General features: G+C 41.6%; 1 protein-coding gene across 3 annotated transcripts in view; it reads left to right on the top strand.

Annotated features, from left to right (window-relative positions):
* The window catches only part of COBLL1 (cordon-bleu WH2 repeat protein like 1), an 81,149-nt gene that overhangs the window by 43,151 nt on the left and 19,799 nt on the right, over positions 1 to 18,199 (top strand). For all 3 annotated transcript variants that reach the window (XM_033166208.1, XM_033166188.1, XM_033166197.1), the window contains exons 2-4: positions 11,315 to 11,500; positions 14,934 to 15,135; positions 16,083 to 16,311. In XM_033166208.1, coding sequence (XP_033022099.1) covers positions 11,315 to 11,500; positions 14,934 to 15,135; positions 16,083 to 16,311 — 617 coding nt within the window. The remainder of the gene's footprint in view (positions 1 to 11,314; positions 11,501 to 14,933; positions 15,136 to 16,082; positions 16,312 to 18,199) is intronic.

Raw genomic sequence — 18,199 nt, 5'->3', positions numbered from 1 at the left:
CAAATGACAAGGGGCAATGGGTGGAGAAGTAAAAAAGATAAAGATAAAAAGAGGTTTATTTCAAAGCTGCAGCTGTGAGTCTCGGTTTGGATATCTCCAAAAGAACCAGTGTCTTATGCCTGCGATCCAGCTACTCTTGGAGGCTGAGGCTGGCAGATCGCTTGAGCTCAGGAGTTCAGGGCTGCTGAGAGCTCTGCTGATCGGGTGTCTGCACTAAGTTCAGCATCACCTCAACATGTACAGCCTCACATTTATGGTTCCAGTTACAGGTAGGTAGCCGTGTTGGTCTGCCATAGTCAAAACAAAATAATAAATAAATAAAAATTCCTTCCAGTAGCACCTTAGAGACCAACTAAGTTTGTTCTTGGTATGAGCTTATCTGAAGAAGTGTGCATACACACGAAAGCTCATACCAAGAACAAACTTAGTTGGTCTCTAAGGTGCTACTGGAAGGAATTTTTATTTATTTATTATTTTGTTTTAATTTATGGTTTTTCACTTCCCAACTTGGGCCAGTCATCAGGTATCAGTAGAATCTATCTCACACGACTTTTGTGAAGATATAGGAGGTATAAAATGGCTGCAAACGGGGCTTAGTTCTTGTATTTTAGACATCGCGTTCCGCTTCCTTTCACCAAAGCAATGTATCTTCGTAAATGTACATGTTTTGTTCGTCTCCCCATCCTCCACCAGAAAATTTTTAAAGCCAAAAATTTAAAAGTCACATTTTGCACACAATCTGAACACATTAAAAGGTATTTGCTGTGTTGTGCGTAATTTCAGGTTCTGCTCATGCAAATAAATCCAAATGGCATGTTTGCAAACAGTGGGGAGCAACCTCAGGCACACACACAAATATATATATTTAACCAACTGCTGTAAGCAAAGTTGTTCTCTCTGCCAGTCTTCTGTCAGTTTTGTAAATGTGACGGTTATATGTTACAGCAGTGGTCTGGAAGCTGGTTTTCCATGGCTTTACTGTCCTGCCGCAAAGTTTTAAAGGCACAACCCGATGCAGGCCAGGCAAATCATTATGGGTCTTCCTGTACAATGGTTTTCCCTCCAGGTGGTTCTGTTTCCTTAGCCCTTAAACATCACATCAGTACCATGGGATAAAGCCACAAAAAGTGTTTACTCTGCCACTGCTGTAATGTATAAACTGAGCAGCAAAGCCACCACAGATGCATTGGCATTTATGGGTACATTCGGAACCAAATTGGATGCGGGTGGCGCTGTGGTCTAAACCACTGAGCCTCTTGGGCTTGCCGAAGGCCAGCAGTTCGAATCCACGCAACGGGGTGAGCTTGCGTCGCTCTGTCCCAGCTTCTGCCAACCTTGCAGTTTGAAAACATACCAGTGCAATTAGATAAATAGGTACTTCTGTGGTGGGAAGGTAAATGGCGTTTGCATGCACTCTGGAACTTGTCACAGTCCTCTGTGCACCAGAAGTGGTTTAGTCATGCTGGCCACATGACCTGAAAAGCTGTCAGTGGACAAACACCGGCTCCCTCAGCCTGAAAAGTGAGATGAGCGCCGCACCCCATAGTTACCTTTGACTGGACTTAACCGTCCAGGGGTCTTTTACCTTTACTTTACATGTGGAACCAGTGGTAACCCTGAAACCACTTTTCCTGCTACCTCTGTCCAACCCACTGGCCCATTTCCCTTGCTTGGATTTCCATTTATTCTGTTAAAACAGGTAGGAGAGGTAGAGATGAAGAAGGTAATCAAGTTCTGGTTGAAAACTGTGGCCATCAAATTGCAACACAGATTCCTAGTTCACCTTCGTTATCTTCCTCAGGTGAGAAGGAACACAATGAATCACATTTCTAAATGGCCACATAGCTGAAAAGACATGGGTGTAAATCCAAGACAAAACCTGTATCTGTAAATATCATGCCACAGTACTTGCATTGGTTGTGGTGTACATTCCTTTGGCTGGGCAATATGTTAATCACTGATTAGTCACATGATTTTGGCTTGGACTGCAAAAAAAACAAAAACAAAATACAACAATGTGCGCACGTAATCCCTTATTCATTACTAGCAGAGATGTCGTCTCAACATTTGGCTACTTTTCTGATTTTGCCACTGAGACCATTACTGCTCTCCTGCTTTTTCTGATCCTAACAAAACACAACATTTATCATCATATAAGATACATGTCTGTCCGGCTAGATGTAGATATGATGTAATTAATACAACAGTAATAACCCCAAACACAAACTAACCTCACCACGAAAACGAAGAGAACAGTGCAATTGCTACATAAAGAGAAGCACATATAATTAACAGGTTTGAAATCCAGGAGGCTTATTTATTTAAATTCTAGTATGTATGAACCACTTGCTGTAAATGCATCAAAGCCTATGAGGGTCTTACCATCAGCCTAGGCTAAATTAGACTGTACCCTACAGTACGTTGCTTGCAAAAATTAGCATTGGTGAGTGAGCTCTCCTTTGAAGGGCATTTTTTTTGGCCATTATTAGTCATCTAATAAAACAGGTCTTAGTAGCTGGGGAACCCCTGATAAGTTTCTTTGGAACACAGAATCAGATTTTTAAGGGTTGATATAGTATAGTTCATTTTATTTTATTTAATAAGGTAGGTAATGCTGCTCTAGTAATTTGTTACAAGGTCAGAGCATTGTTTGCTGTTTGTCAGGGATGTGTTGGATAAGATCAAAGGGTGCTTGCCCTGCTAGGTAGTAGTTAACACAGTGGCAGCTTGTGGGATGTAATAACTTTTACTGCTTAGGGAGCCCGAGGAAAGGGAACTCATTTCCCACATCTGCAGAGACGAGTGCTCCATTTGATTTGTATTATGCACACTCCTTGGTTTGTGATGGAAACAGGTGCATGGTTTATACTTGTGCAATTTTTTGCTACTCTGCAAAATTACAAAAGCCACCTAGAGGAGGCTTTTTCAACATGATTGGCATAAAACTTGTAAACAAAAAACAAAAAACCCACCTTTCTCTTGACACTTTGCAACCGCAGTTGGCTCCACCCCATCCTCTGCCCACGTCCCACGATAACTCTTGTTCTCACTGTCAGCTCTCCTCCCACTGAACCCACCGTCTCCCGTGCAGTTTTGAAGAAGAGGAGCTTGAATACGTGAAAAAGGCATCCCATTTGACGTCTATACAGGACAATGGGACACTGTTCTCCAAGAAAAGAAAAAGAAAAGAAAAAGGACAATCATGTTTTTCTAGGGATGGATGGCGACCCTACCTGGATAGCATCTCTTTCTTCACCTGCTACCCAGTATATTTGCTACCCTCCTATCTGTCTCTGCGCCTTATCCTTTTAATTTCCAAGGAAGTAGAAAACACACACACAGCCCAATCCTATACATGTTTAATCAGAAGAAAGTCTGATCCCACACATGTGAAGGATTCTCTTCTGTTTCATTTAATGGTTGGTCAGATTTTGTGGCACGTAGTTTGTAAAATGGGCCCCACCCCCTCCCTTGACTTGAGTTAGAAATGGATGCTAGCAGCTGTACCATCATTCTATATGGTACCACAAATTGAGTGGTTGGTTGCTTGCTTTCTAAAATAGATTGAAATCTTTGATAAAGTAACTTCGTTTAGACATGTGCAAAATCGTCTATTTCCTGCAGCAGTGCTTAGTGAGATAAGTGTCTTTTAAAGCAATGTTATCTGAAGGTATCTGCAAAATGGTTTTGCATTCTGAAGTTTTGGTTTAAATGAATGACAGAGGATACCGTGCCATAGATTATGATGCCCATAGCTAGACTTATCAGCATTGGGGAGGAAATGGTAGTTGTACTTGCCTTTATAAGTTTAAGATCTACAGTGGAAGCCTTTCTATTGGTACCCTGTCAATGGTTGGTTTGATGTCTGACTGCTTGGGGGAAGGAACTTCATTTCTTGTGGTACTAGACTGTAGAATACTCTCTTTAGGAAATTTCACCAGGTGCCTATTAATATTTCATTGTCAGGCAAGAACCTTTTAAATCAAATTCCAGACATTTTAATCTGATATGGGCTTTTAAATATATATTTGTCCTGCTGTTGTGCTGCTCTTCTAAACTGTGTAATTTTAATACTCTCATTTTCATTGTATTTTACATTGTACTGGGGCCTTATTGAAGTGTAGGATGTAAATCCTTGAAATAAAATATGTGCACTAAAAATTTCAGGCTGTGGCAGAAGTCTTGGGCACAGTCTAGTAAAAGTTGAGTACCCTGGATTACTATTGATTTTAACAGGAAAAAACCCACGTATGTGCTGAAATAAATGGGGTTTAAAAGTGCTTAACTTTTCCTGAACCCATGCCCCTGGCATTGCAGGTTATATAATTAATTTATCATCTCCCCACCTCCCCAGAATATGTTCCTTTTGTCTCTTTAAGGCCGCAGCACAGCTTAAATCTACTGCAAGCTTCTGTGCACCACACATTAAATTTCAGTAGAGCACTGCTAGTGTATTTCAAGGGCTATTGCTAAATAAACTGGGTCTGTTAAACACCGTCAAATATAAACATTGCCGGTTTTCTTCTCTCGAACCCTCCTGCAGTTGAAACTGTGTGTGCACGCCAATTGTCTTTGTTCATAAACTTTTGTAAGTCAAGTTTCCTGCATTCTCTGCTAAGTGCTGTCTCACTCAGAGTGAGTATAATATTGCAGATGACAGGCAGATGACTTGTTCATCCCACACTGGTGCTGGTGCCACTCACTTCCTGTTTGCCTTGTCGGGGTGTTTCTTGAAGCAGCCAGCATGTCTGCCATGCAGGAAGCAGAAGAGCTAAAATAGCACAGACATTCCCAAATGTATTGCTACCTGGATGCATTGCTTGTGAGGGTGTACATTCCTCTGTCTCTGATTCCCCCCCCCCTTGTGTCTTCAGCCTTACACCTCAGCTGATTCCATAATCTTTCCAGCTTACTCAGCTGACTGCAAAGGGGCCAGGCAGTCGGTTAAATTGCAAAGCTTCCCATATTGCTGGCATGCAATTCCCTTCAAACGACACTCATTATTTTTCACTTATTATCCCGTAATGTTAATAAAACAGAAATTTATGCATGGAATCACGGCATTTTTTTATTGTTGCCATGTTTATTTCTGCTTTATCTTGAAAGTGCAAGAAAGAGAACCTTGTAATTCTGAACTCCTGCTTACACCAAATAAATCCGTCTGTACTTATTTGTTTGGATAATGCCGCTGATTCAACAAAGCAAGATCTAACAAACTGATTTAAAAGATTAAAAGTATTTTGTATAGAAAAGAAATTCCTACTGCCTTTTAGCTTTTTTCCTTTCCTTGCTTTTCTGGTGGCAGTCTAATTTCATTCCTTGTTTTCCTTAGTGAAAAGTACATTTAGGGTCAAACTAGAATTGATGCCAGTAGATACAATTTTGAATGCTATGATTGGGACCCCCCCCCCCCTTCTCATATCTATATAACACCCCTGGCAACTGCTGGGCTGTGGTGTCAGTCCAGAATGGGGATGCCACAGGCAGGATTCATTTAACCCAGTGTTTTCTTAGTTCTCTCCTGGGATTGACTGTGCCTTTTTTTCTTTGCTGGGCTACACTTGGGGCTTGCAAGAAAACGTTGCAGCACGAAAATGCTCCTGTTCAGAGTGCTTGCCTGCCTGACAGCTATCTATGCCCTTTTCGAGGATATTCCATTCCATCAATGCTTTAGTTGAGATTCCTGCATTGCCAGGAGTTGGACTAGATGACCCTCAAGGTCCCTTCCAGCTCAACAATTCTGTGATTCTGTGATTCCTCCTTCCTGAGTCTGCTGGATCCCCATTGGGTTATCTTTCAGGGGTCCTGCCCGTTAAGCCCCCCCCCCTTCCAAGTTTTTCTATTTCTGCAAATGCTTTGCTTCCAAGAAACCTGCTGATAACCTCCCTCTTGTGCGTGGATCGTGCTATTTTAGCTGCATAATGATAGCTAGTTGGAGAACGCGTTTGCTGTTAGTATAATATGTTGATTGATCTGCAGTCATGCAACACTGCAGAAGTTCAAGTGTGTTTTAAAAACTGCAGGAGCCTTTTAATTAAATGGTCGAGATGCTAACAGTCGGAGCCTCACTGTTAGTAGCTCACTTCAGCAATGGAACCGGGCAACAAAGGCTTACACAGTGGATTTTTTTTCTTCAAGTTATTGCAGGGTCTGACACACTTTCCTTAGGTGCCATAATGACCCTGGCTGAAAGCATGAATATCTGTGACAGATTTGGCTTTAACCTGCTGCTCAAAGTATGCTTTTTTGGCCTTTTGAAGTAAGAAAATGTCATTTGGACTTGGAGCCAGCTGAAAAGCGTTTCTGTTTCCAGGACTGCTGCTGTCCAAAGGTCATATTATCAGATCTACAGAGGGGTCAGTGCCAATTGCTTGGAAAGAAGCAGAGAGCAACCGGGAGAGCTGGCTTCTGGTTTCAGCGTGGTACAAAAAAAAAGGGTTTTCCAGCATTCTGTTTAATTTTCAGCTTAATTATCATGCTTTACGGGGCCAATCACTCTTCCCTTCAAATGTATAAAAGCTATTTAAGGGAAATACTTGATGCATAGCTGCATAGGAAACTCCTCTATACAGAGTTAGACCAGTGCTCCATCTACCTCTCTGCTGTCTGCACTGACTGGCAGGGGCTTCCCAGTGTTTCAGACCTTCTTTTACAGACCTTCCTGGAGAGTCCAGGGGTTCCTTCAGGATCAGAGAGAAATGTTTTCTTTGGCTGGAAGTAAAAAATAAAAAAGGGCACACACTATCCCATAATCAATTGAACTTGTTAGTCATTTACAAGAGAGGAATAACACAGTCCTTTACTGCGGTTTACTTTATTACTTACTCATAATACTAGAACCTGGAGCAATCCAGTGAAGCTGAACATTGGAAGATTCGGGACAGAAAAAACGAAGTGCTTCTTTACAAAATGCATGGTTGGACTATGAAATGTGCTTCTGATATGAAAGATTTGAATTTCATAGAAAGTGGTGTGTGTGTGCGCGCGCGCATGCACACCTATTTCTAAATTTTATTTATGAATCCTTAAATACTCAGTTTAGGTTTTATTTTATCGCACAGAATAGGTTGGAATTGGTAGATAGCAAGGGCGGGGGAGGAAATTGCAGGATTTGTATGTCGGTAATCAATAGGGGCAGGAGATTGCTTTCCTATCCCAAGACTACAGGTATCCATTTGTCGTGCAGCATTCACCAGATCCTGCCCACACAGAAATTCATTGGGTGACCAGAAACACCCCACACCGTATCAGAGATGGGAGGAAAGTGCTTGGCTGAATGTGAGAGGAGGGTGAGAAACAGTAGAGGCGGGAAATAGCTGATTTCCCAGTCCCTTCATCCAGTGTCTTGTGGCTTTACCCCAATCCACCCATTCTACAAGGTTGGGGAAAGTTGCAACTTCCTTTTAAGGCAAAAAACCCCCTTTTGTTGTTGTTCAGTCGTGTCCGACTCTTCGTGACCCCATGGACCAGAGCACACAAGGCACACCTATCTTTCACTGCCTCCCGCAGTTTGGCCAAACCCCTACTATTCTTTTAAATCAAAGGTCTAATCTCAGGGATTAGAACTCCCCCAATGCTTCCTAAATTATACATACACATACATACAAGTCTATAGTTCTGATGTTTACATTGTTTACATTGAAGTTCTAAAGAGAGAAATTCCCATGGGGCACTCCAGGCTGTGGTTGTGCATCTTTAATATTATGCACTTATATTTATTTTAGCTTTATGCCCTTCTCTGTCCTCAAGGCTCTGGGAACTTTACATAAATATTTATAATTTTTGCCTTTCTAAAAATAGTTTCTGGAGAAAGAACAAAGAAATGGCATCCCTCCCTCCAAATATTCAGTAAATTCTTTCAAAATAGCCAATGACAAACCATTGTGAGAAAGAAGATGATGAACTAGATGAACCTTTGGTCTGATCCAGTGGGCCTCTTATGCGCCTTTTCCTAATGGAGCTCATGGTATAGTGTTAAGATCACAAAAAACTCGCTGTCTTTTGTGACAGCATACGTACATAATTTTACTTTCGTACGCTGCCTTTCCACAGTTAAAACCATGCTCAAGGCGGCTTGCGATTACAAATACAGCAAAAGTAGCCATAAACAATAAATTACAAAGCAGCAAAAAGTACACAACCAAATAAAATCATAATAAGATCTAAAATAAAGATACAAAAAAAATAAGTATCGAAAACAGCAATAACCACGCTCCCAACAAAAACCCCTAGCAATACCCCAACCCAAGAGTCTGTTCAGCAGCCTCAGCTTTTGTAGCTGGAGTCAGTCAGGGCCCAGCCCTCCCAGGCCAGGTGGGGGAAAGACTTGCAAGGCAGGGAGCAAGTCTTCCAGGACTCGCAGCCAAGATGTAGGTGGATGATGATCAGAGCACATACCATGTTGACAGTTGTGTGATAATGATTCATTATTTTCATAAATTGGCATTTTTTAAAATTTAAGAAATAAACTTAAGGACTGAAGTTGGAAAAACCATCTTCAGAAAGCTATGAATTGCCCGGTTGGTTGGTTGGTTTTTTTCTTCTTCTCCCATGCATTATTCACTTGTTTTCCCACACTCCTTTTAGAATTGCGTTTCTAAATATAAACACTGAAGTTTCACATAACTCAGTACTGTATTCTGTTTGTGGTTTGAAAGTTTTCTTTTCAGAGCTTCCTGAACCAAGATGAGCTTTGTGTTGCATGTCAATTATGCAGTCTGTGCGAGGCACAACTCTTTGACAGTCAGATTAGCCTCTAGGTTGGGGGCGGACAACACAGACTGAAGAAACACCACACATCCATACAGTCTTGCTCTCACTTGTTTCCTTTCAGTTCACTCTCTTTCTCGCACCTAGTTCCAGAAGCAAGATAAATATTATTGACATCTTCATTCAGTAAAGCAGAGGAGGCTAACCCATGGCTCTCTAGAGGCTAGTAGATTCTGTCGGTCATCCTTGACCATTGGCCATGCTGGCTGGGACTGAAGGTACTTGGGATTGTATCCGAAGTAGCGTGGAGTAACGTGTTTCATTTGTGCAGTGGAACTTCTCCCCCTGTGCTCCCTCCCATGTGCCCCCTAAATCTGTTCTAGGGGTTCCACCAACTTTCGGGAGCAAATTTGAGGTGATGGGGGAAAGAGGGATTGACATTCTGTTGCTCAGGTAGAAATCCTTGTGTTGAGATGTGTTAGTTGGTACTGCCCTTGGAACCCCATCAACATCTGGGGGGGGGGTCCACTGGATCCCCATCCCTGTTATAAAATATGTGCAGCAGCGTACTTGTTTTCCCTGCTGTTCTGCCACCTTCTTTCCATGAATTTGAAAATTCTAGTAGTAGGTAAGTAGTCAGACTGCCATAAGGGTACTGGAATGCTCTGTGCACACAGGGGTACATACTAATCAGGTGGCACTGTATTCTAAACCACTGAGCCTTTCAGGCTTGCTGATCGGAAGGTTGGCAGTTCGAGTTTGCGTGACGGGGTGAGTTCCCGTTGCTCTGTCCCAGCTTCTGCCAACCTAGCAGTTCAAAAGAACACCAGTGCAAGTAGACAGATAGGTATTGCTGCGGCAGGAAGGTAAATGGCTGTGGAACTCGTCACGGTTCTCCATGCGCCAGTAGCGGTTTAGCCATGCTGGCCACATGACCCAGAAAGCTGTCTGTGGACAAACGTCGGCTCCCTCGGCCTGAAAAGCGAGATAAACACCACAAACCCATAGTCACTTTTGAATGGACATAACCATCCAGGGGTCCTTTTCCTTTTACATACTATGCTCATATGGACTGGGACAATCATCATTTTCTCCCATTGAATTATTTGCAGTTACAATATGGGGTTGGGAATAATGAGAGGGGAAGGGTAATGTTTTTTAAAAAGGAATAGATGAACGCAAGAGTGCCCTCTACCCTCGACATGAGTCTGGAGGGGCACTGGATGAGATAATTTAATTATCTTCTTGAACCCCCCCCCCCTCCCCGCAATCCAAGCTGCCTCAGAATTGCAGCCTTAACCCAGTCTTGCTTTTCAAAACAGATGACACATGATTTCCTGCTGCATTCATATATTTACCTGGTCATTCCTGCTACGTGCATCGTGCTGTTCAATTTCAAGGCTATATTGCTTAATAGTTGTGTTCTCTGAGAACAATTTCCCCTCCCTCCCCCACAGGTGTTTACTTAACTTTTTGTTTGCTCTAACATTCTGCTAAGTGAGGTTGCATGAAAATGAAGCAGACTGCACAGATCAGACACAAATATAATCTTGCATTGCCTCAGATCCAATGTTTAGTACTGTGTGTGTGTGTGTATGTGTGTTTTGGGGCTGGTAATAACACATGTTCAGCTGAAAGTTATCAAATTACTGTATACTGAATGGAGCACATGCATGTGTTAACTATCCCTAAGTTGTGTCTTACCACCATCATGTCCCTCCCCCCCCCCCAATCATTGCCCTTGCAGAGCTGTTCCCATCCCCATGGCTTATTGCGAGATGGAAGGGGTATAGCCTGAGCAAAACTAAGTTGTGTATTGCCCATGTTCCTTTACCAGATTTTATAGTTCAACATACTTTAAAGATACCTGGCAGTGTTTTTAAGTAAATGTTATAATGTCTGTGTCCAGTGATGTACATTTTCAAATATGTGATGCAGAGCTGATTTAAATATGATTGTAGTATATTTCTGTAATGTTCAGCTTACCATCTTCATGTGAAATGTTGGGAAAAGCAAATATTAAAGGAGTAGAGGGAAATTTAAAAATACTGCATTGTTTGATTTTGCACTTTGGAGAAGGTTAAATATATCTGTCTCATATATATAATAATCTCAAGCATCACAATCACAGCTGTGGGAAGTTTGCAAAGGGATGTCCAAAATCAGACTGGCGAAACTCAAAGGACCAATATCTGTTCCAATCTTATCACAGTCCTGTGCATTCAGATGTGAATTCCCAAGTACAATAAGTAAGGATCTGGACTCTTAGATAAACTTGACTTCTTAAAGTGCAGCTTTGCAAAGAAAAGGCAATTGTGTGAACCAGGAGGGGGAAAGAGCTTAATGGGGGGGGGGGGGAGAGGAACAATTCCAGCATAGTTGTTCAGGAAACCTTGGGGTGCTTTGCATAACAATCCTTGAATTGCTTGATCACAGTACTGGTAATTCAGTTTCCCTCAGATTTAACAGACAACTCAGGAACTGCACAGCTCACTTGCATCCAGGACTCCAGCACTGAAGCCTTTGCCCACTTCCTTGCCGTGTTCAGTACTTGTTCTGCTGATACGCTTTTTCCTAATTGCGTTAAATTTATGTTCTGTTTCAGACGGAAAGCCAAGCCAAAAGCTCCTCGTCCTCCATCTGAGACAAGGATCACTGACGGTTCTTCTTTTGATGACTCAGAACTAACTAACTTCACCATGGAGCAAAAGGAAAATATAATCGACAGAGACATTGAGCTGTCTGTGGTTCTCCCAGGTGATGTGATCAAGTCTACTACTGTTAATGGCAGGTACGTTTAAGAAAGAATTCATGCTGTTTTGCAGCAGAAGTGCTTTAGCATGTAGTAATTTCAACCTGGAAATCCAGTTAATGTCTATTTTGTGATCCAAAAACCCAACAAGCTGTTGGTGCCCACATGATTTTGTTCTCTTGCGCCAATGTACATTTTTTTGTTTTGTTTAAATGAACCTTGTTCCTTTCGCTTTTTGTCCTAGATAACTTAATTGCAGTTCAGCTAGAGCTCTGCAAAGGTCCCCAAAGACATATTTTTAAGACTTCGGAGAAAAGTGAAGGCCTTCAGCTATCCAGTGGGGCACAGCTGAGGGAAATGCCAAAGCAAAGGGGTGCTAAGCTTATCTGGCAAAACTCTAGGAAGCACTCTCTGGCTGGATTGAGTGAAAATGTAATACCTTCCTTCCACGTGACTAGGAAAGACTGAGAGTGGGGTTGAAGCACAGTCACACGGCCCAAAGAGAAGGCTTACAGAGAGTAAGGCAACTTTGCCCTAAACTTTAGCTCAGATTGATACACAGCTCTGATGCTCCCAAGTCTTGGTCAAGAGCTTCCTTAAGCTGTGTGTTCATGTGAGCTAGGCCAAAGTTTGCACAGGTCCCCGGAGCCTTTAAAAAACAGCATTTGGGGGCTTATGCACATTTCGTTCTAGTGTGTGGAAATTGGCCAAAATGATAAAATTGAAAGCACAGCAAAAAAAGAGAGAGTGGAGGCAGTTCTCAGTAATAATTAACAATAAGCAACAAAAGTGAAAGAAACATTTTCTTGCCTTTAAATCTGCCCAGGGAATTTCCTTTTTGGAGTGTTGCCTTTCAAGGACCCCTAAATTACTCTTTGGATCCTAAAATCTGCAGCAAAACCTGTGAAGATTTGTGTAAAACATGATGGCTGTTTAAGTTATTGGCTATGTAAGAAAAGCATGTTGAATAAAGCTCTTGGAAGGTGGGCTGGGTATTCTCTCATTTGTGTAGTGTGTGGAGAAAGGAAGGCTTAGTGAGAGTCATTCTTGCTGTTTCTTACCTGCTGCAAAACATTAGTGGAAATTGGATCTTTCAGTAATGATCTGTGTGGTGCCAGATATTCTATTTGTCACATATCCCTGGCCAGTGTATTTGCAGATGTCACTGCTTTAGTTAGGTTTGGCTGTCTGTGTTTCTTCCTCAGAATTTTACTTAGGAATAGGACCCAGTAAGTAATTTTCCGGTTAAACCACAGAGCCTAGGGCTTGCCGATCAGAAGGTCGACGGTTTGAATCCCCGTGACGGGGTGAGCTCCCGTTGCTCGGTCCCTGCTCCTGCCAACCTAGCAGTTCGAAAGCACGTCAAAGTACAAGTAAATAAATAGGTACTGCTCCAGTGGGAAGGTAAACGGTGTTTCCGTGTGCTGCTCTGGTTTCCCAGAAGCGGCTTAGTCATGCTGGCCACATGACCTGGAAGCTGTACGCTGGCTCCCTCGGCCAGTAAAGCGAGATGAGCGCCGCAACCCCAGAGTCGTCCGCGACTGGACCTAATGGTCAGGGGTCCCTTTACCTTTAAGTAATTTTCCAAAATGTGGCCTAATTTGAAATACTGGAACCCCCTTGAAAATCTGTACAAACATGATGAGCAGGTTGCTACAATTCAGGTGGAACATTGCTTTCAGTTAACAGTTTTAAATTTATATTTACTGCAGAATAGATGCTGAAATAGAAAAAGGGTTGGTCCAAAATACAGGATTTGGTGACTTTGATGTTTTTACGCTTGAATTTTAGACTGATGGAACAATTACTTAATTGAATTGAATGTTTACTTGAAATGAAATTTCACTCAAGCAGTTGAAATAAAAATATAATCTGAATCATAGCTTTTTGGGAGAAAAAAAATATTGTTTGCAAATTTTTTGCAAATTTAGCTTTTTTAAAGAATTGTGATTTGGGAGCCTATCGAAGGTCATTTTAAGTTCAGCGTGGTAAGACTTACAAGAATTGATACGTGGTTTATGGTAGTAAAAGTACTATTCAGATTGTAAAACAGGAAAGAAATGCTCCATGTGTATTTGCTAGTCTTTAGTTATATTTGGGTGGTCCTTGTTCATGAGCCACCAGGAATTAGGTATGTGTCCTAGCATTTTAAATAAGTAACCATCAGTCAGTGCTGAACTATTTAATGGGCTGTGTCTCTGCATCCCTACCCTTCTTGAAGCTGTTTTAGGAGGGAATTGTTTCATTTTATAATATGTTTTGCTCTTTTGTATACTTGCGTGCAAGGCCAAATGGGCCACAAACTCCATAAACCTTCAGAAATGTAGTCAAGAGACCTGCTATTCCCACTACGCAGGGGTCAGCAACCTTTTTCAGCTGTGGGCCGGTCCACTGTCCCTCAGACCATGTGGTGGGGCAGGACTATATTTTTTTTGGGGGGGGGGGGGAGATGAACAAATTCCTATGCCCCACAAATAACCCAGAGATGCATTTTAAATAAAAGCACACATTCTACTCATGTAAAAACACCAAGCAGGCCCCACAAATAACCCAGAGATGCATTTTAAATAAAAGGATACATTCTACTCATGTAAAAACACGCTGATTCCAGGACTGTCTGTGGACCGGATTGAGAAGGCGATTGGGCCGCATCTGGCCCATGGGCCTTAGGTTGCCTACCCCAGCACTACAGCAACCAGTCACAGGGGAAGAAGCGGTGTGGAAGGCATATATATATTTTTTTAAGTTACTCTTGGTTCTTAGGCTGTTTGGTAGTCTTTTGGTGAAATGTTTTGTTGAGCCTTGCATTCAACAAGGCCCTTTTTTATAATTCAGGGAGGCGTTGTGTAAGCTGATCCAATTAGGAGGTGGAAAAATTATTTCATCATAATCTCTGTTATTCATTATCAGGTTTGACCCAAGAGCAACTTTAAAGCTTCTATGCTGAATGTTACTGTGCGGTAGATTAAACTTGAGTAGGAATGTGTTTCTTTTTTTGTGTGTTTTTTTTACAGTCGCTGAGACATTCTGCAGGGTTTTAATCTTACGAAAGTGTTCAGATATCACTGTGCCACAGTATTTCTTGACAGTGTTGAAGGTGGTTTTTGTCTTACAAACGCTTCTGAATCCCAATGAAATAAATTAGTCTTGAGAGTGCCTACATCTTCTGAAATGTACTGTACAGGGAATGATAATTTTTGCACACAACAAAGGCATGTGCGACCACCGACGCATGCACCGTTTTTGTCCCGCAAGGGGGGCAGGGTGGGGGTGGGGTGGGCTGACACCCGCAATGACATGGATTGCATACCCCATGCAAATGGGGAGCTGCCTGTACATAATTGTCTTCGGGTCTGCAAGCAAGGCAAGAGTGTCCTCAAGAGCCAGACCTCCACCACAACCAAGTCTTTCTTAATTACCTTTGGGGAATTATATTATAACCATTTATAGTCATGTTAACATTTTATTCCAGCAAACCAATGATGGACTTACTGGTATACCTTTGTGCACAATACCGTTTGAATCCTGCCAGCCATACCATAGACCTGATGACGGTCGAGAAAAAGCTGATCAAATTCAAACCAAATACACCCATTGGAATGCTGGAAGTCGACAAAGTGATTTTAAAGCCAAAACAGATGGATAAAAAGAAGCCTACTCCTGTCATCCCAGAGGTGAGATATTTTACATAAACGTTTTCCACCTCCTAAATACTTTCCATTTAAATTCCAAAGCTTTTAGATGGGGTAGCGTCATTCAGAATTTGTTCATAAAATTGCATATGAAAGTCATTGGAAATGAATCTATAATTGTCTTTGGTAGTGCATGCCTTGTGACTGCTCTGGGTTCAGAGATGAATTGCTGAGTGGTTAGTTCTTGGTTGCCTAGGGAGGGAGATAGGTTTTCATTCCATGGGCTTCTACCTGCTGTGATCTGCTTTAAGGAGGGGTGTGCATGGGTTTTGCCTTAAGCAAATGTGAAAAGTCCTTTCTCTTATTCTCAGTTCTCTGTCTCGCATTCCCTGTGAGTTCCATGAAGAAGCATGAAGAGCAGAGAAAGTGTTGACAACCAGGGGCAAGATATCACTACAGTGGTACCTCGGGTTAAGAACTTAATTCGTTACGGCGGTCCGTTCTTCACCTGAAACTGTTCTTAACTTGAGTTACCACTTTAGCTAATGGAGCCTCCCACTGCTGCCGCCACGTGATTTCTGTTCTCATCCTGAAGCAAAGTTCTTAACCCGAGGTACTATTTCTGGGTTAGCGGAGTCTGTAACCTGAAGCATCTGTAACCTGAGGTACCACTGTACCACATGAGCCATATTCAGTTCATGAGTTCAAATCCTTGGGATATTTGAATTTGGGGAGGCCTTGTTCATATCCGCTTCTAAGTCTTGAATCTTAATGGGGGTGGCCTAAGCCAAATCTTCATTTCACACTGAGAAGAGCTGGAAGAATATGGGGTATAAATTAGAATTCTGTAGCATTCCCCCCCCCAACTGAAATGTTTTGCAAAAGTTATTAGTAGCAATGAACTCAATGCACTTGATGGATTGAGTGTCTTTCAGAAAGCAAAAAGACTATAATTTTGAAAATTGGTTTTAAAAAATTCCCTGTTTCAGCAAACTGTGAGAGTCGTTGTAAACTACAAGAAGACACAGAAGACTATTGTCAGAGTTAATCCTCATGCACCACTGCAAGATATCATGCAAATCATCTGCAGCAAATGTGACTTCGACCCTTTACACACTCTGTTACTGAAGACTTACCAATCTCAGGAAACTCTTGACTTGACCAAATCCCTCAATGAGCTTGGGCTCAGAGAATTATATGCTATGGATGTCAGCAGAGGTAAGATTTAGAAACTGGTCTTTTACCAATGCTGTTCCTGAAAGTTAATGCTGCAAATACCTTAGAAGCAGTACAACCTCTACACGCACTAACTTGTTCTGCATTCATTCAGTTTGCATCGATGTGAGAAACCGATGACTTGGTATCTTGTTTTATTCATTTAAAAATATGTCGGCCACAAGGATGAATTGGCTCAGTCGGAGCAACCTGGCCGAGGAAGAGATTGTCAACTCTCTTTTTTTCTCCTTGCACTGTTTTCTCAATCAGAATTGCCCACCCAAAGTTGCTACATAGGGTGAAGGCCTGGGGAGACAGTAAGCAGAACCGGAGCCAGTGACAGGCCGGGCCAACTAATTCTACTTTTGTCCCCAGACTTACTGACTTCGACAGGGGCTGTGCTGAAAATAAGGAGGAGGAAACTGACAGCCAATATTAGATCCTAAATTGGTTGTAAAAAGGCAGGGAGGTAGTGGCTCGCTATGGGTGGGTTGAAGTAGTTGGGGCCATGCCCCATTTATCCCAATGGACAAGCTTCCACTGCTACTTGTCCTGTAGTGGGGAGTGGCGTGCACCAATTTTGGGTTGTTCAGATAAATAGGTTGACAGATAAACGGGTTTCCTGCCCCCACTCTGGATAGGCCACACGTACAGAAACTGGGTAGGTCTGCTCTGTCTTACATACCTCCTCAATATATGGGTGTGTCACTTTTTTGTGTTTTTGTTTCAGTTAAGTGTTCTGGGCTGCTTAGATCAGCGATTTTTGGGTCCCTTATTGGACATTCAGTAAAATAAGTTACTGAAGCCTTTCATCATGGAAGCTATTAATTTGAAGGATAAGCACCCATTTTCATTTTGTTTACTGCCCTTGGACAAGGGAGACGTTTAATTTATCTTGTTAAGTTCGTCCTTTTAAAGTTCTTTTGATCATGGTGTGAGTTCTAGACTAGTTTATTGGATAATTCTAGATGGAGCCAAATACACACCGAAATAAGAGCTTACATTAGTTTACCTTCAGGCAACATGAACAAGTTAGCAGTTAGAGATGATGTATCCATTTCCAAAACAAAGTGTTCATTATAATCTTAGTTATAGATTGCCCTCTTCATTCCATTGTCACATACTGCTGTTCAAAAAATTTTAATGCAATAGATTTTTTTAAAAAAATAAGTTAATAAACCAAATGTTAGAAGCCCATTTTATATTAATATTGTGCAGCTATCTTCATAATACCAGTGTAGTTTTTTTTAAATAACTTTCTAGTCTCAGTTTTGAGTCCATGTTTGAAATAAAAAAAATGACAGAATTGCCTCTGAAATCCATCTTCCAAATACTGACATACTTAGAACTGAATGGTACTGTATTTTTTTAAAAACTATGAATGTTTGTTTTACTAATAAAAATTGTTAATTACTTTTACAGCTGAGGAGGAAACAGTAAAAAACAGCTCTCAAAAGCATGGTTTTGTTATATCCTGCAAGAGATTTGTGCATGGTAGAAACTTTTAGGAGGGGCATTTTATACAATAACAAGCAAGTATTAAATTTACAAATTTAGTACGCCAGCGTCTGAAATGGTGGTTAATACCACCTGCATGTTCCTTGCTTTTGTACTTAGAATTCTAGCTTTTATTCTTAAAAAGTTTACAGCTAATCAGCCCTTCGTTTCATGATTTATTTCCTATGAAGCATTTGGGTCTGATATTTTGGTCTGGTCGTATGCCAAAGGATACCACTATTTTTAGATGGATAGATTTGGTGAATTTCATTTGTTTTTAATACTTCCAAATTAGAGACTTCCAAATTTAGAGGTGCCTATGGGGGCAGAACCAGGTGCCTTCTCTGCCCAGTTGGCCGTCCTTGCTTAAATTACAATGTTTTCTTTCTTTCCG

The sequence above is a fragment of the Lacerta agilis genome, chromosome 1 (genome assembly GCF_009819535.1).
Source record: "Lacerta agilis isolate rLacAgi1 chromosome 1, rLacAgi1.pri, whole genome shotgun sequence".
Taxonomy (NCBI): Eukaryota; Metazoa; Chordata; class Lepidosauria; order Squamata; family Lacertidae; genus Lacerta; species Lacerta agilis.
Note: the sequence above shows the minus strand (reverse complement) of the source record. Positions and strands in the feature narration are given on the sequence as shown.